Source organism: Dasypus novemcinctus, chromosome 2 (genome assembly GCF_030445035.2).
Source record: "Dasypus novemcinctus isolate mDasNov1 chromosome 2, mDasNov1.1.hap2, whole genome shotgun sequence".
NCBI classification, from domain to species: Eukaryota; Metazoa; Chordata; class Mammalia; order Cingulata; family Dasypodidae; genus Dasypus; species Dasypus novemcinctus.
The window spans coordinates 148,361,546-148,388,802 of NC_080674.1; the positions used below are offsets into that span (position 1 = coordinate 148,361,546).

A 27,257-nucleotide genomic window follows, 5' to 3' on the forward strand; every position below is an offset into this window, starting at 1 on the left:
TTGCTTTCGTAAGAACAAGATGTGCAATTGCTGTGTAAAATTTCTTCATCTGCCCAGGGGGATCTCTAGCATCTGCCCTTCTATTTTTGTTGAGAGAAATGTTAGCTGATCGCCCAAATGCAGATGTCAAGAGAGCTGTATTGATCCATCATTTGCTTTTACACCATAGCTCCATTTTTCAAAAATATATGTACTTCATATTTACAGGGAATATTTTGGTGAACAAGAAAGTTATAAATAGAAATCACAAGTGTCTTTCTTCTCAGGAGACCTCAATGATATCCATGCTGCCTGAAAAACTAGACTGACTGCCCATTCTCCCCAGATCTTCCCACAACCTGTTCTCTGACATTATGCTTTCTCCAAATTCCATCTGCAGCTTCTACATTTAAACTTGTTTTCAAAGGGCTTCTCTTTGTGCCAGCTCCACCATGAGTCAGCCCTGTCACTTGGTTTTGCCTCCAGCACACAGAATAGACTTGAACACTTGCAAGTGGGCAGCTGGCTACAGCTGTAGGAAGAATAACTGGCACTGCCTCCATAGATAGCTGAGTAGAAGTGAGAGGGCTCCATGGCAAAATACCAACTATTACCCAAGGAAGGGGTAGCGGTCTGGGGAGCCAAGATATCTGATATCTTGAGGCCCAGGCCAGGGGCAGACTTCTCAAGGTGTTGTTGGCTGGTGGAAAGGCCAAAGAGGAAGTTGGTGTGGTAGCTGTCCTCCATACTGCCACTTTGATGTAATGGAGATAAGAGGGACCTTTGGGTGGCACTGCTGTTGCTGGTTCTTACCGAGTGTAATCATTTGCTCTGGCTGTCTGAAGGCCTGCTAGTCTGGGGCTTCATGGGGATATTGGCTTCTTCCTTATCTGGGCTGGTTTCTGGAGTCTGCTCTGGTACTTCCTGAACTGGGGAGAACTGGTATAGCTTGTTGGTCCTATCCACAGCACTGCAAGGTTTGTAGTATTCTAAGGCATCCTCTGATGAAGAGAAACCATGCAAATATGCTGCCATACTGGTTGAATATGAAACTGATTTGCTATCCAGAGAGAATGAACACTTGAGCTTATTGCTGTCTTCCAGCTTGACTGAAGACCGATGGAGCCTGTGAGCACCTCTACCAGTGGACTGTCCTCCAGCAGTGTTGGCTATCTACTAGGCAGACTGGCAGGATTCACAGGCCTTTGCCCTGCTGCTTCTGAGGTAGCAGGGTTGGCACAGGTTGGACTGAGGGACATCTCACTTTTTTGTCAACCCTGTGAGACAGCTTCATTTGGCTTCTCCAGGTGCAGAAGCTGGAGTTTGTTCTTTGGCCCCAATGCTCCAGGCACGTTCTTAATCTTCTCATAATCTAGGAGTTGACCCAGAAAATTGAAGTTTGGAGATATAGTAGGTCTTCTATCTTTCACAAATCTGTAAGCTTATCTAAGGATATATCCATCCTCTTCATGATGCCAGCAATAGTGAGGGTGGCAAAGCAAGAGAGCCCAGCTAAACAGTGCACTGGGACACTGGGACACATCCATTGGAGGCTTTTGCTTTCTCAGTGAAATCCACTGACTTGTCCAACCATGGCAAAATTTTCTCATAAAACCTATCATTCACAGGCACTCACAGGAAATAATATTTGGGGATAAAGTCAGGCTTTGGACAGGTATTGCTGGCATTTAACACATAACCAATACCATTCTGCTGTATCAGCTCCTTGTTGGGGACATCTCACTGGAAACCAAGATAAACACCGGGAAGAATTCAGCTTGGCCCAATGTTGGCAACAGGTAGGCAGGACTGAGAAATGCAGGTAGGGACTAGAGTGGATTTTCCTTTGGAGAGGCGGGGAAAAAAAGGGAGAACTCAGCAAACCCACCTTTGCTCCCTCACTCCAACAGCTTTGCCCTAGTCTGAAAGCTTTGGGGACCACCGACCTTCCGACTCCCACAGACAGACTTGCGAGGGGTCCCCACAGAGCCAGGAGAGCACTGAGTGCCCGCTAGCATCCCTCTCTCCTCCTGCTCTTCTTTTCACTATATTTTCTTCTCCTCTGTGGGGTGAGGTTGGGTGGGGGCAGGAGGCTAAGGAAGAGACACCACATTTGTGACTTTTCTTCACTCTTTCTCTTACACACACCCTCCCCAATCAGCCTTGGGGAAAACAATGTGGAAAGGGGTGAAGAACTTTAAGAGGTAAAGATGGGAATGGGTGTGGAAAGTGAGGAAGGGGGTGGGAAGAGGTGGTAATTGCTTAAAAACTGATAAAAGGGAAGCGGATGTGACTTAGGCAACTGGGTTCCCGCCTACCACACGGGAGGTGGCTGGTTGGGATCCTGGTGCCTCCTAAAAAACAAGGAAGCTGAACACACACAGGAAGAGAAAGACAATAATGGGGTGGGGAGAAATAAATAAATAGTGAAATAAATCTTAACAACAACAACAAAACCTGATTAAAGTCCTCCAAACAGTGATATACAGAAAGAAGGGGAAAGGTGGCAGGGGCAGAGGGGGGTTGGGGGAAATTTTCACGTGTCTTTTTTACCTTTTGTATTTCTTCTTTGGACAAATGTCAAGTCTTTTGCCCATTTTTTAATTGGGTCCTTTGTCTTTTTTTTTGTTGTTGTTGTTGTTGAGTTGTAGCATCTCTTTATGTATCATGGATATTAAACCCTTATCCGACGGCTATTATTTCCAAATATTTTCTTCCATTGAGTTGGCTGCCTTTTCATCCTTTTGACAATGTCCTGTGAGGTACAAAAATGTTTAATTTTAAAGAGGTCTCATTTATTTATTTTTTCTTTTATTGCATGTGCTTTGGGTGTAAGAGCCAAGAAATCATCACCTACCACAAGGTCTTGAGGATATTTCCCTATATTTTCTTCTAGTAGTTTTATGGTCCTGGTTTTTATGTTTAGGTCTTTGATCCATTTTGAGTTGATTCTTGTAAAGACAGTGAGATAGTGGTCCTCTTTCATTCTTTTGGTTATGGCTATCCAGTTCTCCCAGCACCATTTGTTGAGGAAATTATTTTGTCCCAGTAACATTGACTTGGTAAGTTTGTAAAAACTCAGTTGACTATTTATTTCTGGATCCTCAATTCTATTCCACTGATCAACGAGTCTATCTTTGTGCCAATACCATGATGTTCTGACCACTGTAGCTTTGGAATATATTTCAGGGTGAGGCAGTGAAATTCCTCCCATGTCACTCTTATTTTTCAGGATAATTTTGGTTCCTTGGAAGCACTTTGCCTTAGAAATAAATTTGGTAATTGCCTTTTCTATTTCTGTAAAATAGACTGTTGGGATTTTGATTGGTATTGCATTGAATCTATAAATCAGTTTGGGTAGGATTGACATCTTCATGATGTTTAGTCTTCCAATTCATCAACACAAAATGTCTTTCCATTTGTTTAGGTCTTTGATTTCTTTTAGCATTGCTTTGTAGTTTTCTGCATATAGGTCCTGTACTTCTTTGGTTAAATTGATTCCTAGGTATTTGAGCCTTTTTGTGGCGATTGTAACTGGAAAATTTCCCCTGATTTTCTCCTATTTCTTACCTATTGTGCCTTTAATTCCCATAAGCTCTATTATATTTCTATTCAGTTTTCAAATTCTTCTTTGTGCCCACCCAGCGTCTTCTTGATGTTCTTTATCTCTTTAGCCATGTTGTCTTTCAAATCATTAATTTGATTTTGGAGATTTGTATGACCCTCGTTGATTAGTTGTCTCAAATCATGGTCTCATCTGGGGCCATTTCTTCAATTTTCTTAGGATGGCTTGTAATTTTTTGCTGATGTCTTGGCATCTGATTAGGATGTTGAGAGTATTCTGATGCTCAATCTCTCTCTCTCTTGCGTAGGAATTTAGTGACAGAAGGCGATGTGTTACTGCCATTTTTTGATTCTTGGTTCAACCTGTTCTAGGTCTTTAGGATTGTCCCTGTTAGTTGCTCAAATCTGGGCCATAAATCCAGTAATCGATTGCAGACCTGCTTCAAAGGGCCTTGGGAAGAGAGGCTGTAAAGGCCAGAAAAAGTGTCTCTTATTTATTTATATATTTACTTATTTGCCTACTTACTTTTAAGGAGGTACTGGGGATTGAACCTGGGGCCTCATGCATGGGAAGCCAGTACTCAACCACTGAGCTACATTGGTTTTTGTTTGTTTGTTTGCTTGTTGTTGTTTTTGTCTGTTTTTAGGAGGCACTGGGAACTAAATCTGGGACCTCCCGCGTGGGAAGCAGATGCTCAATTACTTGAGCCACATCTGCTCCCCTCTCGTTTACTTTGTAAAAAATTTTATCTGCCCCCTCCACTTGCGGCTTGCTTGTTGTCTGCTCTCTGTGTCCATTCGCTGTGTGCTCTTCTGTCTTTTCTCCCCTTTTGTTGCATCACCTTGATCAGTCGGCTCTCCACAGCGCTTGTGGGCGACACTCTGCGGTGCTTGCGAGCGAGCCTGCCTTGTGAACCTGCCTTCACAAGGAGGCCCTGGGATGAGAACCCAGGGCCCCCCTTTTGGTGGACGGGAGTCCAACAGATTGAGCCACAGCTGCTTCCCCCCGCCCCCGCATTTACTTTTAATTTCCTTGTGGCTCTTCCTTGGTCCTCCAGAAGATGGCGCTCTTTTGCAGCCCTCGTGGTTCAAACCCTGGCTGGAGTGTGCTGGAGGCAACACTGGCAGCTACAGCGTGACAGAGGCTCCTACCTCCAGGCTGTTCAGAGCCTCACAAATCAAACTTTCTCAGAGGCAGTTCTCAGACCTTTGCCAGCAGTGCCCTCCCTTTTCCCAGGTATGAAATAATTCTACTCCCCGCTGCATCCTCAATAACCAACCCGGTCAGTAGGGACAGTTATTGAGAGGGTCAGATCTCTTTACTCCCTTCTGGGCTCCCAAGGCTAACAATGGTGCAGGTGCACCCCAGCTGGAAGGGCTCCTAGGATGCAGCAGACCAAATTTTTTGGTCAAAAGCTGAACCAGCCTTAGGCTGCATCCATCTCTCTCTTGTTTCCTGGGGAGGTGGATCTCTGGGGCCCCTTCTGTTCATAGGTGCTAGCCAGAGGCCAGAGAATTGAAAGCTGTCTGCTCCGAGGTTGAAGAATGGGTGCTGGCAGCTGCAGCTGTAGCTTCTACTCACAGTCTCTCTGTCAAGAGTTTTTCCTGTGCCCCTTTCTCTTCTAGGTGGTACCCAGCCTTCCCGTGGTATCCTAAACCCTAGAACATTTTTCCAGGCTGTTTCTGCCTGTCTTCTACCTATTTTTCTAGGAGAGAAGTGAGTCCTGTGTCTCTAACCTGCCGTCTTCCTGGAAGTCCCCACTCTGTTATTTTTGCAACTTCTTGTCTCTTAATTGTTTCAAAGTAAAAAGTTTTGGTTTGAAGTTTTAAAAGTCTTGTGGTAAGCATTACATGAGATAATGTGCCCAGCACAGTGGTTGGACACAAATGGCATTTCAGTATGTGGTTGTTCCGCTCCGCCCCAACATGGGAGTGACTATTTTCTTACTTATATAATAATAATTGCTTCCCTTTATTGTGTTTACTGTGTACCTGGCCTACTTTACATGCATCGTCTCACTTAATGAGGCCTGTGAGGTAGGCATCTTTATTGTTCCCATTTTGCAGATAAGAAAACTCCTGCTCAGCCAAGATAAATCTCTTCCCCACTCACCAAAAAATGACCAAGTTAGGATTTTTATCCAGGCAGCCTGCTGTTTCTGACAGCATCACTCCCTTTCCATCAGGGTCCAGATCAGTGTACTTTATAAAGGTATGTTTTGTCTGAACCTGGGAAATCATCTACCCCAGCTCTCTTATTATAGGTAAGAAATCTAAGGCTCAGACAGGGAAAGGGCCTTGCTCAAGGACACCCAGCATGTATGTGACTGAACCAGGATGAGAGCACAGTCTTCAGACTCCTAGGCCAGGGTTTATTCCAGCGCCCACCCCTGGGATGGCTCACCCACACTGCATACCTCCACTGGCCCTGCTGCGAGACGGCTGGTGCCACAGGCAGACCTAGGGCTCCCGTTCACATGACTCACCGACCTGCCTCACTCAGCCTGCCTGCTCGGGGCACCCAGGGCCCAGGAGGTGGAAGTGTGTGCAGTGCAGGGGCCTGGGGAGGGTGGAGGCATGTGGCCCTCAACTGCTGGCAGCCCTGGGTGCCAGGGCAAGGACAGCCCTTCTGAACTTTGGTGGTGGAGGAGTGGGAGGTGTTCATGCCAAGGCAGAGCTCCCTGCCCCCTCAGCCGCCTGGAGTCACTGGCCTCTGAGGTTGGGCATTTCCTTGAAGGGGATGGTCACAGAGGTTCCTCTCAGGTCCCAGGCCACTTTGTGTTTCTCTCGGTACTGAAATCAATCTTCCCTTCAGGCTCAACACCTCCTCCTCAACCGGTAATAAAGTGTCTTGCCGCTCAAACTTCTGCCCTGGGGCCTTCTTCCACTTGGGACAAGTCTCTCTATGTCCAGACCTGAGGTTGGTGAGGAGGGCCGGCCGGGGTCCCATCTCTCGGGGAGGAAAGTGGGGCTTTGACCCCCAGGGCTGCTGGGCAGAGAATAGATTTTGGGGGAAGGAAGGAAAAGTGGAAGCAGAGAGATTATTGCAAGAGACTAGAAGTCTATTGAAATCATTCAGGTGAGAAAGGACGGCGGTCTGATCGGGGAGCAGTGTTGGAAGTGGAGAGATGTGATGGATTCTGGTTATACTCTGAAGGTAGAGCTAACAGGACTTGCTAACAGACCACATTCCCCTTTGCTCATTTAGCTCCAGGAATCCTCACACACAGTGAAGTTGGTTTCTCCATCCTTATTGCAGGGCTGGGTTAGAGGAGCAGATGCTGGGAGCATAGGTGAATTGGGGTGTTACCAAGCATTGTTGGAGAAAGGAATTTTACACGGGCATATGTTGTTGGTGAGCATTCCTTTATTAGCCCAGTTAATGGACAGGGCTTCTCCCTGGCATCTCCCTTACCCCACCTGGCTTCCAGAGACCCAGGGAATTTATTGGATCCCTCTTTGTCCAAATGGGTGTGTGTGTGTCCCCCCTGTTTGTTGGTGACACCCAAAACAGTCCTGGGTGTTTGGTGTTTGTATTTGATACAGGGGAGGGGGCAACAGATTCAGGGGTATCAGTCCTCAGACCAAGGCCAGACACTTACTCCTGTTTATACACAACACAATGAGTCAGCCCTGATCCCAAGGGAAATGCATACACAAACGATGGTCCCAGGTTGGTCATTTCTGGAGTACCTGGGAAATGAAAGGCCAGGCTGTCCTTACAAACATTCTCAGGTCAGAGGGGGCTAAGCAAGGGGAGAAGCTGACCTGGTCTGCTCTGGAGTCAGCAGGCCTTGTTGTGTTTGGGTTGTGCTGCTAGGAAGGGGGGTGGGGAGAGTGGAGGTGAGGGAAGGTGTGTGTATGCGTGTGTGAGTTCATTATAAATGCAGCCAGCCGTGGGTCCCTGGTTTCAGAACCCAGGACTGCCCTGGTCCTGAGATTCTGTATAAGCCTCACCGAGATGAAGCTGCCAGACCAGGAGGAGTTTGAAGCCCCCGGTGACCCTGAAAATGTTCCTGCAGGGGAGCTGAACAGCAGCCCTCACCCTGGCCCCAGCCCTGGTGGTCCCTCAGACACAGACAGCAGGGAACCGTCGGTTTCCAAGGACCCTGTGCTCTTCATTCAGCTGAATGAACTGCTGGGCTGGCCCCAGGCTCTGGAGTGGAGGGAGACAGGCAGGTGAGTGGGACCCAGCTTTATGAGGGCATCCCCTGCCCCAAGTCAGTGCCTCCCCCATGACCCCCAGCTCCTTCCACGGGGCTTTCTCTCACCCCTGTTCTGTGTTCCCTTATTTCTGGGCTCACTCCCCATAACGCCCAGGCTTCTCTGAAGTTTCGAGTTCTCCAAGGCAAGGGATGGTTGTACAGGGAGGAGCACACTCTGCACTACTGGGTTCAGGACCCCCCACTGCCCTACCTTCCCTGTGTCCCCACTCCTGGGCCAGAGAGAAATGCCCTAATACCTCTCTCCACCCCCACCCCTACAGGTGGGTACTGTTTGAGGAGAAGCTGGAGATGGGCGCAGACCGGTGGAGCGCCCCCCACGTGCCCACTCTGGCGCTGTCCAGCCTTCAGAAGCTCCGCAGCCTGCTGGCCAAGGGCTTGGTACTCCTGGACTGCCCAGCTCAGAGCCTCCCGGAGCTCGTGGGTATGCACGGAGCCTTTGCAAGGAGGGCCTAGGCCATCATGCCATTTCCCTGGGATTCCCTCCAAAGTCTTGGCATCTTTCAGAGCCCACCCCATCGCACCCTAAGGATTGCCCATCCCTGTCACAGGATGAAGGTGGAAAAACAATGGAGGAGCAAGTTCACTCACCCCTGCATTCCTTGAGGCTTTCCCAGAAGGGAAAGGGGCCTGCGCAAGAAGGGAGAGGGGAGGAGTGTGGGGGACGTGGAGCCCTCAGGACAGGGTTTGAGACCCACATCTGCTTCCCAGAACAGGTGACCAGGGTGGAGGCGCTGAGCCCAGAGCTGAGAGGGCAGCTTCAGGCCCTGCTGCTGCAGAGACCCCAGCACCACATCTGGACCACAGGCACCAGGCCCTGCTGGGGTGAGAGGGCCCTGGACCCCAGACCCCAGGGCTGGAGCATCTCAGATCCTCTGCACCTCCTTCAGCCCGGGACTCATGGGCAGGGGGAAGTAGGGAAAGTGGTGGTGAGAGAAGAATGGAGGGGCCAGAATAGTAACGGTCATGACCCTGTAAAGGAACGCACTTGCTAGGCACTGTGCCGGGTGCATCACATGCAGTATCCCGTTTAATCTTCACAACCACCTGGTGAGGTGCTTCTTATTCCCATTTTAATGATGAGAAAATAGGCTCAGAGAGGGAAAGGGTGGAATAGCAAAGCTGGTCAGGAGCCCTGGCAGATCCATCCCCAAAGCCAGTGCCCTTAATCCCAGCATAATCCTGCCCTGTAGGATCTGCCCATCCAAGAGAGACTTCTCGTGAGGAGGAAGCCCCCTTGAAGGAACAGGTTTGTGGCCCATCCTGGGAAAGGGCTGGAGAGGAGCCAGTGATTAACAGTGGCTCACCCTCCACTGGACCCTTCATCAGCCAAGATTCTGCCAACATCCCCCTCCCCAAATAACCTATCATCCTCTGTGTCTCCCTAAACCCTCACCCAGCATCAGAACCCTCTGAGACAGAAGCTGCCTCCTGGGACTGAGGCAGGGGCTGTGCTGGCAGGAGAGCTGGGCTTCCTGGCACAGCCGCTGGGGGCCTTTGTGCGGCTGCGGGATCCAGTAGTGCTGGGACCCCTTACTGAGGTGCCCCTCCCTAGCAGGTGAGGCTGATAAGGGGGAATCAGGGATCCTGGAGCCCAGAAGAAGACCCTTTACTGGGGAGGGTATTGGGGGTGTCAGGTCCAGTTCTCTGGGGCTGTATGGGGGGGTGGGCCTCAGGGGTCAGGGGAGGGGGCAGTGGCCAGGCCTGCAAAGTAGGTGAACATGCGTGTGGGGGCTGTGGAGTGAAATCAGAGCTCTGTGGGAGACTTATGGGAAAGCAGCCTCTACCCTCTCTGCGGCCTGGTTCCCTCCTCAGGTTTTTCTGCCTCCTCCTCGGCCCTCGCACACCAGGAACAGTCTATCATGAGATGGGCCGTGCAGCGGCTGTCCTCCTCAGTGACCCGGTGAGCTGGGTAGGCCTGCATGTGCACAAGGCTCATTTGAATGAGTGTGTGTCAGCAATGAGGCGGCATATGGGTCTGAGTCCAAGCATGAGGACTGAGGTTTCCTTGGCCACCTTTGTAGCCTCATTACTTAGCACAGTGCTGTCACAAAGGAGGTGCTCAATGCATATTCGCTGAGTGAACAAATGAATGAATGCTTGAATGACTTGTCCGTGTGACTTGTGTCTAGTTTTGAGACTGTGAAAGTGCACACACGTGTCGAGATTGGTACTTATGCCTGTTCTGTGAACCATCCCAGCAATTCCAGTGGTCAGTTCGTCGTGTCAGCAACCTTCATGCCCTTCTGGCAGCCCTGGATGCTTTCCTAGAGGAGGTGACAGTGCTCCCCCCAGGTCGGTGGGACCGGACAGCCCGGATTCCCCCACCTAAACATCTACCCTCCCAGCACAAAAGGTATCCAGGAGCCATCATCTCATACAGCTCCTTCCCAAGGGTCCCGGGTTTTGATCCACTGTTGAGGAGGGGCCTGGGTTTCAGGACAGGGATAGGGGCCGGTCTTTGGATCTGGCAGACCCAACTTTGAGCCCTGTTCAGCCACTCTCCTGCTGTGATAACTTGAGCCAATGCTTTCCCCTACCAGAGCCTGGCTCTCACATCTATCAGAAGGTCTCAATACGACCGGGACTTCCTTGATGGGAAGCCCACCGTTCAGGGTCAGAGCGCGGCCCCTCACTGGCAGAGACACGAATGGCCACCAGGGGGCAGAGCGCACAAACTCCCGCACCGAGTCGCGGACTGGTTCGAAAACTTCTGTCAATTTGGGGATCCCTTTCCCTTCAGGCCCCTCTCACAGCTGCAGGAGGTCAAAGGGTCCCCAGCCCCTCATGGAGCCCTGGCTGAGAACAGATATGACTATGGGCCGAATGCACCCGGCCCGGAGCTGCAGCGGACGGGCAGGTGAAGCAAGCTGAGGTGGGAGCAAGGGCTGGAGTTTGGGTGGGGGGAGAAGTCACAGGGACACAGTGTACTCGCTGTGTGAGGGGTCCACGGGGCACAGAGAAAGTAGTGGGGGATGAGGGCGTGAGATGTGGGGTCCCGGATCACTGACGGTCCCCCGGTGGGAAGGCTGTTTGGGGGCCTTGTACAGGACATGCACCGGAAGGCTTCATGGTACCCCAGCGACTTCTTGGATGCCCTGCACCCGCAGTGCTTCTCGGCCGTGCTCTACATTTACCTAGCCACGGTCACCAACGCCATCACTTTCGGGGGGCTGCTGGGAGAAGCCACTGAAGGTGCCCAGGTAGGTGGGATTGTATGTGGGGACAGGAGCAAACTCTGGCATCCTGTCAGCAGCACCCTTGGCTCTAGCCTGGGACTATGGGCAGGCTGCAGAGAGTGCCCAGAAGCTTGGGCTCCCTGGCATGGGTCCTGTGCTGAGCTCCTGTTGGCTTTCAGGGGGTACTGGAAAGTTTCCTGGGCACAGCGGTGGCTGGAGCTGCCTTCTGCCTGATGGCAGGCCAGCCCCTTACCATCCTCAGCAGCACTGGGCCAGTGCTGGTATTTGAGCGACTGCTCTTCTCCTTCAGCAGGTAGGGGAGCTATTGAGGGCCCCAGCAGCCACACTCTAGGCCCTGGTCCTGGCTGGATCAATAGGGAAGAGTGGGAGCTGTCATTTGGCTGGAGGGGTGCATGACCTGGCTTTGGTGGGGAGCAGAGCAGCCTTGCCGAGCCCCTGCCTGTCTCCCACTTCCCCAGAGATTACCGCCTGGACTACCTGCCCTTCCGCCTATGGGTGGGTATCTGGGTGGCCACCTTTTGCCTGGTGCTGGTGGCCACAGAGGCCAGCGTGTTGGTGCGTTACTTCACCCGCTTCACCGAAGAAGGCTTCAGTGCCCTTATCAGCCTCATCTTTATCTACGACGCCATGGGCAAAATGCTGAGCTTGGCCCATGCCTATCCCATCCAGAAGCCTGGCCCTACCTTGGCAAGGTCCCCCACCTATGGATGCCTGTGCCAGTTCCCAGGCCCAGGAGGTAGGTGAGGGAGATAGGGAGCTTGGAAAGAAGTAGGAGGGGAAGGGGTTATCCACTCACTGTCCTTTTCTGGTTAAGTTCAGCAAAATACTGAGCACTTACTCTGTGCTATTGATGACTTTGATGGGGCCCAATAACCAGCAGTGTTCTTCCCCACCCTGGTTCTGAACCAAGTGACAAATAAGACTACAAAGTAGGTAGATGGATGCCAAATATCTTTATTATTAACAATGCTAAGATAGAAGAACATGGATTATATCTATAGGCACACAGGTTTCCTAACAATGAAAACAGAATTAGATAGACTTCCTTGGGAAACGGACTTTGGCCCAGTGGTTAGGGCGTCCGTCTACCACATGGGAGGTCCGCGGTTCAAGGCCGGGGCCTCCTTGACCCGCGTGGAGCTGGCCCATGCGCAGTGCTGATGCGCGCAAGGAGTGCCGTGCCACGCAGGGGTGTCCCCCGCATAGGGGAGCCCCACGCGCAAGGAGTGCACCCATAAGGAGAGCCGCCCAGCTCGAAGGAGGGAGCAGCCTGCCGAGGAATGGCGCCGCCCACACTTCCCGTGCCGCTGATGACAACAGAAGCGGACAAAGAAACAAGACGCAGAAAAAGACACAGAAAACAGACAACCGGGGGAGGGGAGGGGAATTAAATAAATAAAAATAAATCTTTAAAAAAAAAAAATAGATAGACTTCCTTACCCAGCAGGATAGTGTTAGACAGACACCATCTTGCCCCAGCCAATTGCATGCACCATGTATGCAGCTTATTCCAGCTTATTCATCAATCAAGTAAGATAGACCGACTGACCAGGTGGAGAGAGGTTTGCATCCCTCTCGGAAGGAAACACAGGATTGGGAAGAGTGTTTTCTTTAGCATGTGCCAGACCCTATCCTAGGTATGAACAAAACCATTCTAGCCCTGGAGGAAATACACGAATTTGTAGACCTAACACGTCAGTGTGCTCATCTATTTAGCAAACACTTGCCAAGCATCCACTTTGGCCAGGTCTGGTACTAGGCATTAGGGATACAGATGGATAAAGAATTTGAAGGGAGAAGGGCAAGGAAATGACCTGAGGAATACGGACTTGGTAGTGACGGAGTCAGCAGACCGCTGAGTCACAGTCAAGAACTCTGGTTCATCTGGTCTCATCACATTTGGTTTCTGTGAGACCAGAGAAGGTTCCAAGGGCAGGGGACATATACCCGAATTCTTCGTTTCCCAGGAAATGAGTCTCAATGGACAAGGATGAGGCCAAAAGATAGAGATGACCTCTTAAGCATGGTAAGATACTGCTCCTGGGAAGGCCTGGGAAGGCAAGGTTGGAGGGCAAAGAATTCAGTGGTTCCTGACTCTTTCCAGGTCATAGATTAGGGAAATCCTCGTAAGTCACTCAGTTTTAGCCATTTCCTAGGGCTAGAGACCTCCCACCCTGGGCCCTTAGCATCTTGATTGGTTCTCCTCCCCATGAGGTGGGCCCAGGGGAGGGAAGGCTCATTCTGCTGCCTGTGACCCCCATCCATGACCCCTCCTCTACACAGGACTTGGGGCTAGTCAATGCATCCTTGCTGCCCCCACCTGAATGTGCCCAGCGGGGAGGCCACCCCCGTGGTCCCGGCTGCCATACGGTCCCAGACATCACCTTCTTTTCCCTCCTCCTCTTCCTTACCTCTTTCCTCTTTGCCGCAGCCCTAAAGCATGTCAAAACCAGCCGCTTCTGCTCCTCTGTGGTGAGTGTCACCTCTGTGTCTGTGGGAGAGGCCTGGCCTTTGGCTTTGGGCCCTCCCTGGGAATGGGGAAGGATGTGAAAGGAAGGGGATGGTGGGCACGACCCTGACTGAGAGTTTCATGCATGACCAGGTGCGCAAGGTGCTCAGCGACTTCTCCTCAGTCCTGGCTATTCTGCTGGGCTGTGGCCTGGACGCCTTCCTGGGCCTAGCTACGCCGAAGCTTGTGGTGCCCACGGAGTTCAAGGTGAGAGCGGAGGTGTCGGGGAAGGGGGGAAGGCAGGGCCAGCCCAGACAGCCCATACTTCCACTCCTATCAGCTTGTTTCTTCATTCAGAATAGGAATAATAATAATGTTGGCCCCACAGAGTTGTTGAGGTGCTGTTCCAAACACATGGTGAGCAAAGAATATGTGCTAGCTTTTATTAGAGGTAAGGGGTTAGGAGTATGAGTCCTGGGCATCTGGCCCTGGGTTTGAGTTCCAACTCTGATACTTCCTACTGAGCCTCAATTTCTTCATCTATAAAATGAACATAATAACAATAGTTCCTACCCTGCAGTTTGTTTTGCGGTTTAAAGATCACTGAAAAACAGTATAAAGTGGGGAGTAGATGTACCTTGGTAGATGAGTGCCTGCTTCCCTTGTACAAGGTCCTGGGTTCAATCCCTGGTACCTCCTGAAACAAAAAAGTGAAAAGTACTTATCACAGTGCCTGGCACATACCAAATCTTCAATGTTAGCTGCTGTTGCTAGAGCTTCTCCCTACCCTTGACCTGGCCTTGCCTGCTGTACTACTCACTTTCTTCTTTGCACCCCTGTTGCTTGCTCTGATCCTGAGATTCACTGCCTGAGCTTCCCCTCCCAGGGCATGACAGTGCACAGGACAAATCTTAGCACTGACTCCAGACTCTGCCTGTGCATTTGGAGATCTGCCCTTCAGCTTCCTCCAGGAGAGGAGAGCGGGTGTGTGTGTGTGTGGGGGGGGGGGGGTGCAGCCTCAGGGGCTCAGAACCAGAGGCAGCAGCTGGGTGCCCTCCCTTACACAGATGCTAGTAATCAGAGCAGACAGAGACACACCCAGCCCTGCCTCTGGCCTGGACCAAGGCAGGTCTGAGTCTGAGTTACCCCACCCTGGATGGGGGAATGCCTAAGGAGGAGGGCTCTGCGTGTCAAGGAGTGTGAGCAGGCCCCCTCCACCTCTTCTTCCTCTTCCAGAGAGGGTGGGGCCTTGAGAATGAAAGTCTAGAGCCCCTGGCTCTAGCCCAACACCCAACTGGTCCCCCTCCTCTGCTTTGAGGGCTCTGGGATGCTTTGAACCTGCTGAGTACATGTGTGTACACGCTGCTCCTATCTAGTATCCATTGTGTTGGAGAGAGGGGTTGTGCAAGAATACCAGGGCGGGGTGTGTACAGGTGAGGTACTCTTGGTAGACCCTCTCCAATCTGTCCATGGAATACCCTTCCCCAGCCCACGCTCACTGGGCGTGGTTGGCTAGTGTCACCTTTTGGAGCCAACCCCTGGTGGCTGAGCATGGCAGCGGCCCTGCCTGCCCTTCTCCTGTCTATTCTCATCTTCATGGACCAGCAAATCACAGCGGTCATCCTCAACCGTGCTGAATACAGACTGCAGGTAAGGCCTGCCCTTAGACCAAGGGACAGAAGACTCTGAGCCCTTAGACCAAGACTCTGGGCCCTTAGACCAAGGGACAGAAGCTCCAGAATGGGATCCAGTTTCCTCCTCTCCAACCCCAGGGGACAGATGGCCCAGGCCTGGGGCTAGTTCATCCTCACTGTCCCTACCGCTACCTGCAGAAGGGCGCTGGCTTCCACCTGGATCTCTTCTGTGTGGCTGTGCTGATTCTGCTCACATCAGTGCTTGGGCTACCATGGTATGTCTCAGCTACTGTCATCTCTCTGGCCCACATGGACAGTCTTCGCAGGGAGAGCAGAGCCTGTGCCCCTGGGGAGCCCCCCCGCTTCCTGGGCATCAGGTGAGGCCAGTATTCAGCAGGCTGGAGGGAGAGGTGGGCAGCAAGGGGGTGTGGGTAGCAGGGTAGAGGGCTGAGTTGTTTTGGCAGTTTAAATTCTAAGCCCATCACTGCAGAGGGCTCTCTCACTGCGCTGGGGTGATGAGGTGGGTTTTGGACTCTGAGATGGGTGAGCCAAATCTTCCCCTGTCCTCCTCTCTAGGGTCTGGCTATGGGGGCTGGGGAGGGGCCTAAAGAGGAGTATCATTGACACAAGGGTGGAGGCAGCCAGGGCTGAGGCCAAGGGTGAGGTGCACCTGATAATTCCCAGTTTAATGTAGAAGCCCATCATTAATGTTACAAAGTAATCCATTACCAAACCAATTGTGTAACTGGAGGAAACACAATCTGACAGTCTTTTGTATATGAAATCAGCTTGGTAAATTGTGAAATGTAAGTCTTTATGACAGTATAAAGATTGCTAACTTTCCATCAAAATAGAAGATAAAAACAGAGCAGGCACGAGCCCCGGCTGATGGAGGGGCTGGGAAGCCCCGCCCCCTCCTCACCACCGGTTTTTCCCACCCACCTAAGCCCCCTCCCTGCCAGGTAAACTACTGGGGGATCCTTCTGGTCCCCTCCTGCTGCCGGAGTCCATGGTGGGGTCTGGCTGAGGTCTCCAGCCTGGGTGCCTCAGGGGCTCTCCCACACGCTGGCTAGGCTCTCCCTTTCCCCTCAGGGAGCAGAGGCTGACGGGCCTGGCAGTGTTCATCCTCACAGGAGTCTCCATTTTCCTGGCACCTGTGCTCAAGGTACCTTTGTCTGACAGGCCAGGGTCAAGGTGGGATCAGTGCAGTAATAATAATAAATATAGCAACAACTGACATTGTGTTCTTATGTGTGCCAGGCACTGTGTTCAGTTTTCTCCTTACATGGGTCTCATTTAATCCGCACACTAATCCTGAGAGGCATATGTATTTTCAGAACGAGGAACATGAAGTTAGTCAAAGAGGTTAAGTAACTTGCAAGAGCCCATTAAAGAGAGCCAGTTTTCCTATCTGAGGACCCAAACTTACATCTGTGGGCTTTCTACCCCATGTAGCAGGGTGTGCCAGCACCGTCCTGTAGGGGCCAAGCTCAAGTCTTGCTCCAGCTTCCACCAACCCCAGGAAAACTTTGAAGCAAAAGCCTCTCACTTCTCCCTCCCCGGATGTTTATAGAACATCAGCTGTATGCAAGACTCTGCTGGGCACCTGGGAGAAGTATGTGTGTGTATGGGGGGACGGGAGGGGATTGGAGAGGACATGCAACCAAGTGCATCTGCACAAAAATTTAGTAACAAGTAACAGCAGAAAGGTTCAACAGGCTGAGACCAAAAAAGTCAATGAGGGTGTGGACAATGTCAGAAAAGAGTCACCAGCAGGACCAGAGTTTAGGGGAGGGAAAGGTCCTGGAGGCTGGGTGAGAGTGGAGTGGTAGAAAGATCCTGCTGGACCTGATCAGTCACTTACTAAGCAGGTGACTCTCATTCAGCAGATATTAACCAAGCATAAACCATATGCCAAGCACTGTGCCAGGTACTAGGGATAGAGTGCTGATCAAAAGAGACCCTGGCCCCATCCTTGCAATCCGGTGAGACAGATAAAACAAGAATATAGGATAATTCCAGATAGTGATAACATCTATAAGAAGTAAAAGAGGGTAAGATGATTAAGAGTGCTGGGGGGCTACTTGGAGATGAAACACAAGTAATGAGAGAGAACTGGCCATGAAAATGTCTGGGGAAGAGCATTTTATGCACAGGGTAATAGCAAAGGAAAAGGCCTTGCAAAAGGTAAGAACAAGCTTGGGTATGTTGAGGGAAAGAAAGGAGCCCAGTATAGTGGGAAAAGAGAGAGCAGAGGAGAATGTGTTAGCTAAGATTGGAGAGGCAGGCCAGGTGATGGGCAAGTTATTTAGTTTCTCTGAGATTCAATTTCCCTATGTGTAAAATGGAGACAATAGCAGAATTTACTTCATCTGATTGGTGTGAGGAATCAATGAGATCAGGCATGCAAAGGGTGCCAAAGGAAAGAAAGGCCTGGCAGGCTTGGAAGTTAGATGCTAGAAGGCTGGGGTTGGAACCTAAGGCGGGGCTTCTGGGCAGCTGGCAGAGATTGACTCCTTTGCCAGTTCTCCACTTCTTTCTACTAGTTCATCCCAATGCCGGTGCTCTATGGCATCTTCCTATACATGGGGGTGGCAGCACTTAGCAGTATCCAGGTAAGCCTATTAAAATTACCAAGCAATCCCACTCCTCTTCCTTTTCTTTCCTGCTAGTACCTTCTGCCTGCACGTGCCAATTCCTTTCCTCCTTTTCTTTCTCTCCTAGCTAGGCACAAGGAGTCTGCTGCCATACTCTGGATGGGAGGGGGTCAAGGGAGCCTGTACCCTCCTAGACTGGGATAGCTAATAGTGACACCCTCCAGGCTCCAGGCTACCTGAGTGCTTGCTTTCCTCTTCCTCTTGTTCCCCTAGTTCACAAAGAGGGTGCAGCTATTGTTGATGCCAGCGAAACATCAGCCAGACCTGCTGCTCTTGCGGCATGTGCCTCTGAACAGGGTCCACCTCTTCACGGCCATCCAGCTTGCCTGCCTGGGTCTACTCTGGACAATCAAGTCTACCCCTGCAGCCATCATCTTCCCCATCATGGTGTCTAGGCAGTGGGCCTCACTCTGCAGGGGGCCTGGGGGGGCCTGGGAGACTCTGACCCTGAAAGGGTGGTTAAGGTCTCTGTATGTAGAAGAATCTCCCTTCTCTCACTTGCCCTGGCTCTGCCTGGTTGGGAATCCTAGGACAAAGAAAGATGGGTGAGAGATGCTTACAGTTGGGCTAATCCTAGGATACCTGACTCACCTGCCTCTCTAACCTCTTTGGGTTGATCAACCACAAGGTAGGGGTGTAAAGCCCAGAAGGAAACTGAGGTCCTGGAAGAAGCAATGCTGGCCCCTCAATTACTGAGTAGGGTAATAACAGTTTACTTTTAGCCTTGTTCTAACTCACTGAGTTGGTTCAGAGCTGGGCTTGCAGTAGGATCAAACCTAGTCACCATTTCCCAGCTGAATAACTGACCTCTGGGAAGGGCCTCAGTTTCCTTCTCTGGACAATGGGAATAATTGTATCTAACTCATAGAACTGTGTTAGCATTCAGTGAAACAGTGCAGAATGCCGAGCACATAGGCAGTGCTCAGTGAATGTCAGCCATTGTTACTGTTCCTGCTGCTGCTGCTGAGGGCCCTGGGCTCTCCTTTTATTCCTGCAGTTGCTGGGCCTGGTGGGGGTGCGAAAGGCACTGGAGTGGATCTTCTCACCACAGGAACTCCTCTGGCTGGATGAACTGATGCCAGAGGAGAGGAGGAGAATCCCTGAGAAGAGGTTGGAGCCAGAGCACTCATTCAGTGGAAATGACAGTGAGGATGTAAGCTCCAGGCTGGGCTGTCTCAGGGGAATGGGACAGGGATAGGGGAAGCTCTCTGAGGCACCAGAGTAGGCCAGGAGCTGTTCTAAAGTCAAAGTATATTTCCATTAAGCCTGAAGATTCAATCAACACAATCACTCCCCAAACCTCCACGTTGACATTGATGGAGTGAAGGAACTCTTTCTTCACCGGCAGGGACCCTGGTTTACTATGAGCCTATGGGGGTGGAAAGGCCCGAGGACATGGTCCTAGTAGGTGTTCTCAGCCCTGATCTTTGTCTTAGTCTTTCTGTGGATTTGTACCTCTGTCATTCTCTGGGTCCCTTTCTTTCTGCTTCTCTCTCTCTGTCCCTGTCTTTCTATTCCTACTCCACCTGGAATCTCTTTCACAGTCAGAGCTGATGTATCAGCCAAAGTCTGCAGAAATCAACATCTCTGTGAATTAGCTGGACTAGGAGTCTGGGAGTGGAGACACCAGGAAGCTAAACATAAGGTGAGGGTTTTGGGGAAATGCTCCCAGTGTTGAGGATGGGGGAGGTGGGGGGGTCTCAGACCTGGAAATCTCCAATATGAAGACTAGTTCTGTTTTCTCTTCACACTCCAGCCTCTCATGAACCCTGGAGTGGTGGTGAGAAAAGTCTATACAAAGGGAAGAATGAAACAAGAGAGGGTACCTTGGCATGGCTTTGTGGCTTCTAAAGTCTGGCCAGTAGAGGGAGCTCAAGCTCACACTAATTCTGTGTGTATGTGTGCGTGTGTGTGTAAATCAGTGGTGGGTTGGGGAAGGAAAGGATTCCATGACAAAAGAATGTGAAGGAAAGGAGAAGAGGAAGGAGTATAGAGCCTAGACCTCCTTTATTTTGCCCCAGGGTCTCCTCCCCTAAGCTGCTAAGAACCACAGTCTAGACAAGTGCAGGGATGTTCTGTTGCTTGCCCTCTCTGCCATTCATATGTTTGACCCCTATATACATTCATTCATCCATATATCAAACATTTTCTGAGTATATGTATCTAAGTACTAGAGATTTAATAGTGAGTAAGACATTTAAACATTTAAATCCTAATGAGAGAGTCAGACAAATAAATAGTCAATAGAATGGGATACTGCTGGATGAGGGAAGTACAGGCTGTGGGAGCAGAGAGGCTCCCTTCTTGGAGGGTAGTGAAATGGGGTGGTGGTTGGTTGGGGAAGGCTTCCAAGAAGAAGTGGTCTATAATTTGAAACCTGAAGAATGAATAGACGCTAGCCAGGCCAAGATGGAGGAAGGATATTCTAGGCAGAGGGCACAGCGTGTGCAAAAGCCTACAGCTGTTTGCCTCTGCTGAGTTGAACTCTCTTTTGGGTGTTCTGTCCCTCTGCAGAGTGAGCCCAAGAGCCCCACCACTGGCAGTGGAAAGTATGGGGGCTAGCAGGAGAAAGGGCGATTCACTGGCTGACTCAGAGCTGGGTCTTCTGGACTTTACTCACTTTCTGTCACTCCTTCTGTTCTATTCTTTGCCCTACCTGAGCCCTTTCTATGACCTTAATTTGTCTTCTCTGTTCACAGGTGTTTACCCAGAAAGTCAGGACAGTGTTGACTTTTGGCCTAACTGCTGGATGCTCAGTCTGCTCTGGGACCTGGAATAATGGGACAGGACTGGGGAGCAGCTGGCCAAGATCTCAGTCACCCTCCTGAGTGGGGGTAGAGAATGGCAGGGAACAAGCAGGTTTGCTGGGTGGGAGGAAAAGCTGGCCAGCCAGAGGGACTGACGAGGACTCTTCAACTGTCTATCCTTCCCATTTTGTACTTTCTGTCTTCACAAACTCTCTCTTACAGAATCTGGGGGTCATCAAGGAACTCTTTCCTGATTGCAAAATGGAGAAAAAGTCTCTTTCCAGAATGATTATTTGAAGCATTTTTAAATATGTGTAAAAATAATCTTTATTATTTTTTTCTGACCACAAAAGTAAACGTGATTACTGCAAAATATTAAAATGCTATAGAAATGTATAATTTTGAAATGGAAAACATCCCAGAGATAACTGATATTCACATTTTAGTATCTATTGTTCAGATTTATTTCAATGGACACAGTATTTTGATTAAAATGGGATTACTGTATAGAGTTCTGCAATGTGCTTGACAGTTAATATTCATTGGGCATTTTTCCCAAGTCAGTACACACAAAATTATGTTACTCTTTTTGTCATATGCATAGAATGAATTGCCTTTTAAATTGAAAAATGTATCATACGTACAAAAAAAAAAGGATTTAAAATGTCTTCTACAAGTAAAAGAAATTCTCCAGGGTACACGCTTATGAGTGGAATTTTAAAATACCAGTAGAAGAAACATTTGTGTATACAATACTCAGGTTAAGAAATAAAATATGTCCAGAACATTAGAAGCTCCTCTGTATGTTCCTCCGATTGCATCTCCCCTCCCCATAACTACTACACTAAATTTTTTTGCCAGGTTTTTTTGTTTTTTTGTTTTTTTGTATAGTAGCACCTGTGTATTAGCACTGGGAAAAAGCGGGGAGGGAGAGAACATCATCATGTGCAGTGAGGAGGAGAGCTGGAAACAAGTTCAGGGTCTCTGTGCCTCACAGCTGCCAGGCAGCCCCAGGCAGGTACCTGCAGCCGCTGCCAGCCTGAGGGACTGAAGTTTCTATAGTTGGCAGAACCTATGTTTAAATTGGGGAAACAAAAGGGGGAGGAGTTACAGAGGAATTGAAAACAACACCTATAAAAGCTGCCTGCCCCCTTCCTTCTCTCAGTATCTCTGGTCTCCCAGAAGGGCAGCTCCCAAGGCCATGTAGTTGGCTGGTGATAGGAAAGTAGGGGTGGGAGGTGGGGGGAGGGCAAAAAATTATACAAGAGGCTCTGAGGGTCTAAGCTGTACTAACAGGTTTGACACAGGCCCCGAGCCTCCACCTATGGTGAGGTCTGCAGTAGGACAGAGCCACGACTACTCTGCCCAGCCTCCAGCAGGTGCCCATTATTTGGTCACAGAAAGCACAGATGACTTGGAGTCAGGACCTCTGGACTCTAATTCTGTCACTGTTCAATGGTGTGACTTTGAGCAAGTCACTTCCTGTCTCTAGGCCTCATTATCCTTAAGAAGTTGAGATCCAAGGCATTCCACCATCCTTCCAGTCCTGCAGTTTCAAGTCTCTAATCTTTACTCCTGACAGCCAGCATTGGCCCAGATCCCTGCATGTCCATGGAGACCCCTCTCAATGCTTTAGGATGAGAAGATGGCTAGTGTTATTTGAAACAGCACTCTACGCAATTTTATAATTACCGTGCCTTTCTTTACAGTTTTAACACCTATGTATGTATCCTCTATTATTTTGCCTATTTTGATGTTATACAAAAAGAATATTAGTGTGTGAATTTCTGACTGCTTCTTTCACTCAACATTGTTTAGAGAATTAGTCATGTTGATGCATGTAGCTGTGGTTTGTTCATTTCCATTGCTGTGTAGCACTCCATTATATGATTCTACCACAATGCAGTGAGCCATTTTTTCATTCGTTTGCAGAATCTACTGGTGGAGCCATCTGAACCTGGTGTTTGTTTGTGGAGAGCTTAAGTTGATTCAGATCATTTAATGATTATAGGATTTTCTCCATTGCATCCAAGTTTTCATATTTATTGGCACAAAGATTTAAAAATTCTTATCTATTTATGATTTATTTTATTTACTTATCCCCTCACCTCATTGTTTGTGCTCGCTGTCTGATCTCTGTGTCCTTCACTGTGTGCTCTCTATGTCTGCTCACCTCCTTTTAGGAGGCATTGAGGACCAAACCTCGGACCTCCCATGTGGGAAAATGGTGCTTAATCGCTTGAGCCACTTCTGCTCCCCGCTTTGCTGTCTCTTACATTGTCTTTCCTCTTTGTGTCTCATTGTTGTGTCATCTTGTTGCATCAACTCACAGTGCTAGCTCACTGTCTTGCCGTCTTTTCCAGTTTCCCCTTATCTACTTAATCTGTCATACCTTTAGCTATGGTCCCCTTATCATTACTAATATGTTTGTGCATTCCCTTTTTTGTTCTTGGTTATTCTTGTCAACGTTCATCTATTTTATTGGTCTTTTCAAATAACTAACTTTTGGCTTTGTCAATTTTTTTTTTTAGATTTTATTTTTTAAAATTTATTTCTCTCCCCTTCCCCCCCGCCTCAGTTGTCTGCTTTCTGCATGTTCTTCTGTGTCCACTTGGATTCTTGTCAGTGGTACCAGGAATCTGTGTCTTTTTGTTGCGTCATCTTGCTGTGTCAGCTCTCCATGTGTGCAGTACCACTCGTGGGCAGGCTGCACTTTTTTTCGCGCTGGAGGGCTCTCCTTACGGGGCACACTCCTTGCATGTGGGGCTCCCCTACACAGGGGACACCCCTGAGTGGCAGGCACTCCTTGTGTGCATCAGGATTGTATGTGGGCCAGTTCATCACACAGGTCAGGAGGCCCTGAGTTTGAACCCTGGACCTCCCATGTGATAGGCGGATGCTGTATCTGTTTAGCCAAATCTGCTTCCCTTTGTCATCTTTATTGAACATATTCTACTTCATTAATTTCTGTTCTTTTTAAAGTTATTCCTTCCTTCCAGATTCCTCAGGATTATTCTTTTGTTTTTCTAGCTTCTTAGCTCATTTTTTAGCTTAGTTGTTTTCTAATGTAAGCACTTATAACTAAAAATTTCCTTGTAAGTACCACTTAGCTGTACCTCACAAGCTTTGGTCCATAGTATTCTCATTACCATTTATTTCTAAATATTTTCTAATTTCCATTATGATTTCTATTTTACTCACAAGTGGCTGAGAACTACATTTCTTAAATTTCCAGACTTGTTTTTTCACCCATTATTTTTTTTATTAGAGCAGTTGTAGGTTTAGAGTTTCCCGTTATTATAATAACATTTTGCATTTGTGTGGTACCTTTGTTTAAAATTCTCCTATCTTTTTGTAACTGATTTCTAACTTAATTGTATTTTGTTAGAGAATACAATCTATATGATATTAATTCGTAGGCATATGTGAGGATAACTTTATGGCTTGACATGGTCAATTTTTGTAAAAGTTCCACATATGCTTGAAAAGAGTGTTGATTTTCCTATTGTTGGGAACAGTTTTCTATCTATTTCTATTGTATTAGACCAGGCTACTAATTGTGATGTTCAAAATGTTCTATATATTTAAATAATATCTTTTTGGTCTGCCTGAGCTATCAAATACTGAGGGAGGTATGCTAATATACCTACTATGATGATGAATTTGCCAGTATCTTTTGTAGATCTTTCAAATTTTGCTTCATGATTTTTTAAAAGATTTTAAAATTTTTATTCACTTATTCCTCCCCCACCCCCCATTCCCGCTGTTGTCTGCTCTCTCTGTCCATTTGCTGTGTGTTCTTCTGTGTCTGCTTGTATTCTCATTAGGCGGCTTCAGGAACTGATCCTGGGGCCTTCCAGAGTGGGAGAGAGGCAATTACTCTCTTGCACCACACCACCTCCCTGTTCTGCTACATCTTCTTACTTTCTCTCCTCTGTGTCTCTTGTTGCGCCATCTTGCTGTGCCAGCTCTCCGCATCAGCCGGCATTCCTGCACGGGCAGCTTTCCCACACTGGGCGACATTCGCATGCAGGGCGGCACTACTGTGCAGGGTTGGCACTATGCGTGAGCCAGCTTGCCCTTACCAGAAGGCCCTGGGCATTAAACCCTGGACCTTCTATATGGTAGATGGGAGCCCAATTGGTCTGAGTCACATCCGTTCCCTGTGCATTTTTCAAAGATGTATTATTGGATGCTTTCTGGCTTAGAATTGTTATATCTGTCTGGTTAATCAATCCTTTTACTATTTTGTAATGATCAGATAAGATCACTACAAAAGAATGTAATGAAAAATAATGCTTTCTGACTAAAAGTCTGTTTTGTCTGGTAGAAATCTAGTTAAATCAGATTTCTATTGCCTCATTTTTCTGTTTTCTATTCTTTTCTCTCCTTTCTTGCTTTATTTGTCTTTTCCTTTACTTTTTCATTTTCCTCCCTCTACTCGTTTGGGATATGAGACAAAGAGGGGAGTCAAAGAGGACTTCCAAATATTTGGCATAAGCAGCAGGAAGAATGGATTTGCTATTGACTAAGTTCATATTAGGGCATTTTAAGAATGATGCCTTTTAGACAGTCAAGGAGAGATATCGAATAGGTAGCTGGATATGCAAATCTGGGCTCAAAGAAGAGGCCTGAGTCAGAGAAAAACTCTGTAAGTTTATTAGTACATAAATTATATTTAAAACACAGACTAGATAAGATTACCAAGGCAGTGGACATAGAGAACAGATCCAAGGACCAAGTCTTGGGACATTCCAATGTTAAGGGGTTGGAAGATGAGGAATAACTGGCAAAGGTAGAGACCAAGGAGTGGCTAGGACATGGAAGCAAAACTAGGAATGTGGTGTCATGGAAACAAAGTAAAGAAAATGTTCCAAGGAAAAATGCTCTTGATTGCAGTTTGTTTGAGGGGTCACTCTAACACCTTATTTTTGTGCCAACTCCTCTATGAATATTAGAGTTAAAATTATATTTTTTAGTTGTTTTAGCTAGGAGTTTGTTTAGATCAGAAATTCGAATCTGTATGCTAGAAATGGATATTCACATAGCCCTTTTCAAAGGGTTAAAAATAAGGACCCTCACATGATAGTCTAAGTATCCACTGTTCAAGAGAAATATATACCAAAATTATCATTTGAATATAGACTTTAAAATGTATATTTTACTAATTATAACAGCATCCACATATAGTTGAGAACATCTTCATTGAGACTTACTATTTATTTAAACATGCAACAAATATTTATTGAGCATCAACAATACACTGTCAGATAAGGGTTCTCATTTTATGTACAGGAGAGAAGTAACAAACAAAATAAGATCATTATAGATAAATGGAAAGTACTCTGAAGAAAATAACACAGGGTAATATGATAGGGACTGGGAGAAGACATCACTTAAGACACTATCTGGGAAACGGACTTTGGCCCAGTGGTTAGGGCGTCCGTCTACCACATGGGAGGCCCGCGGTTCAAGCCCCAGGGCCTCCTTGACCCGTGTGGAGCTGGCCCATGCGCAGTGCTGATGCGCGCAAGGAGTGCCGTGCCACACAGGGGTGTCCCCCCCATAGGGGAGCCTCACGCGCAAGGAGTGCACCCATAAGGAGAGCCGCCCAGCGCGAAGGAGGGAGCAGCCTGCCGAGGAATGGCGCTGCCCACACTTCCCGTGCCGCTGATGACAACAGAAGCGGACAAAGAAACAAGACACAGCAAAAAGACACAGAAAACAGACAACCGGTGGAGGGGAGGAGAATTAAATAAATAAAATAAATCTTAAAAAAAAAAAAAAAAAGACACTATCTGAGCAGGTGACCTTTAAGCTGAGACCTGAATGACAGGGAGCTAAATCATTGTTGCTTGCAGCCAAGATATGGTAAAATACATATAAATTAAAGTGCTCTGAGAACCACAGTCATAGGGGAAAAGATTTTATGGTCAGTATTGGTATATTAGTAAGAGTTCTCCAGGGAAATAGAACTTACATTAAAAATGTAAGTATTACAAGAATTGCTCATAGGACTGTGGGGATGGGCGAGTTCAAATTCCCTAGGGCAGTCCACAAGTTGGGAATTCTGGCGAAGGTTTTCAATGAATTCCCTAGGAGATGCTAGCTGGCTGAGGTACAGATGGAAATTCTTTCTTCTGACTGTTGAAATCATCAGTTCTTCTTTTAAAGCCTTCAACTTATTCATGATTTAAATCCACAAAATATCCTTATAGTAACAATCAGACCAGTGTTTGCTTGACCAAACAACGGGACACCATGACGCAGCCAAGTTGACACATGAACTTAACCATCACATTTGGCTTCAAACATAGCCCTTACCTTGTTCAGTCCAGGCCATGTGAGCCTGAGATATTCCTTACCTGGACTGAAAACACAGGCTTCAGTTTTTTGTCAGTAAAATGGGGCCAAGAGCCTGGATTTTCAGTCTAGGGTGCTGCATGGGTTAATTGATACCTCTGACATTCTACCAGATCTTTAGATGAAAAGCCAAGGGCTTTATTTTTTTATATTTATTAATTTTTTATTTATTTCTCTCCCCTTACCCGCCCCCCCAGCTGTCTGTTCTCTGTGTCCATTCGCTGCGCATTCTTCTTTGTCTGCTTCTGTTGTTGTCAGCGGCACGGGAATCTGTGTCTCTTTTTGTTGCATCATCTTGCCGTGTCAGCCCTCCATGTGTGTGGTGCCATTCCTGGGCAGGCTGAACCCTCCTTCGCACTAGGTGGCTCTCCCCACGGGGCGCACTCCTTGTGCGTGGGGCTCCCCTACACGGGGGACAACCCCTGTGTGGCACGGCACTCC

General features: G+C 48.4%; 2 protein-coding genes and 1 pseudogene across 2 annotated transcripts in view; 1 reads left to right on the plus strand and 2 right to left on the minus strand.

The window, feature by feature from the left end:
- HBEGF (heparin binding EGF like growth factor) overlaps positions 1-27,257 on the minus strand; it is a 98,321-nt gene that overhangs the window by 41,052 nt on the left and 30,012 nt on the right. The window contains exon 2 of the mRNA XM_071218359.1: positions 14,053-14,112. The gene's annotated coding sequence lies outside the window, so the exon portion shown is untranslated. The remainder of the gene's footprint in view (positions 1-14,052; positions 14,113-27,257) is intronic.
- LOC101436860 (dual specificity protein phosphatase 16 pseudogene) lies at positions 263-3,657 on the minus strand (annotated as a pseudogene).
- On the plus strand, positions 7,475-20,494 carry SLC4A9 (solute carrier family 4 member 9). Its single transcript, XM_071218360.1, has 22 exons — positions 7,475-7,722; positions 8,030-8,190; positions 8,478-8,591; positions 8,960-9,015; positions 9,167-9,324; positions 9,582-9,669; positions 9,968-10,122; positions 10,510-10,626; positions 10,795-10,969; positions 11,125-11,258; positions 11,425-11,702; positions 12,934-12,992; positions 13,250-13,438; positions 13,569-13,682; positions 14,904-15,065; positions 15,248-15,426; positions 16,142-16,214; positions 17,596-17,664; positions 17,920-18,093; positions 18,704-18,859; positions 19,251-19,351; positions 20,406-20,494. Exons 1-21 carry the CDS (start codon positions 7,505-7,507, stop codon positions 19,302-19,304), a joined length of 2,883 nt encoding a protein of 960 aa, XP_071074461.1. The 5' UTR covers positions 7,475-7,504; the 3' UTR covers positions 19,305-19,351; positions 20,406-20,494.

What these genes read in the sequence shown, in the direction of transcription:
- SLC4A9 (XM_071218360.1), top strand. Translation starts at nt 7,505, where the DNA reads ATGAAGCTGCCAGACCAGGAGGAGTTTGAAGCCCCCGGTGACCCTGAA. An exon ending in CTGCTCTTCTCCTTCAGCAG is followed by an intron (nt 11,259 to 11,424) that starts GTAGGGGAGCTA and finishes CCACTTCCCCAG; the next exon opens with AGATTACCGCCTGGACTACC. An exon ending in CCCCGCTTCCTGGGCATCAG is followed by an intron (nt 15,427 to 16,141) that starts GTGAGGCCAGTA and finishes CTTTCCCCTCAG; the next exon opens with GGAGCAGAGGCTGACGGGCC.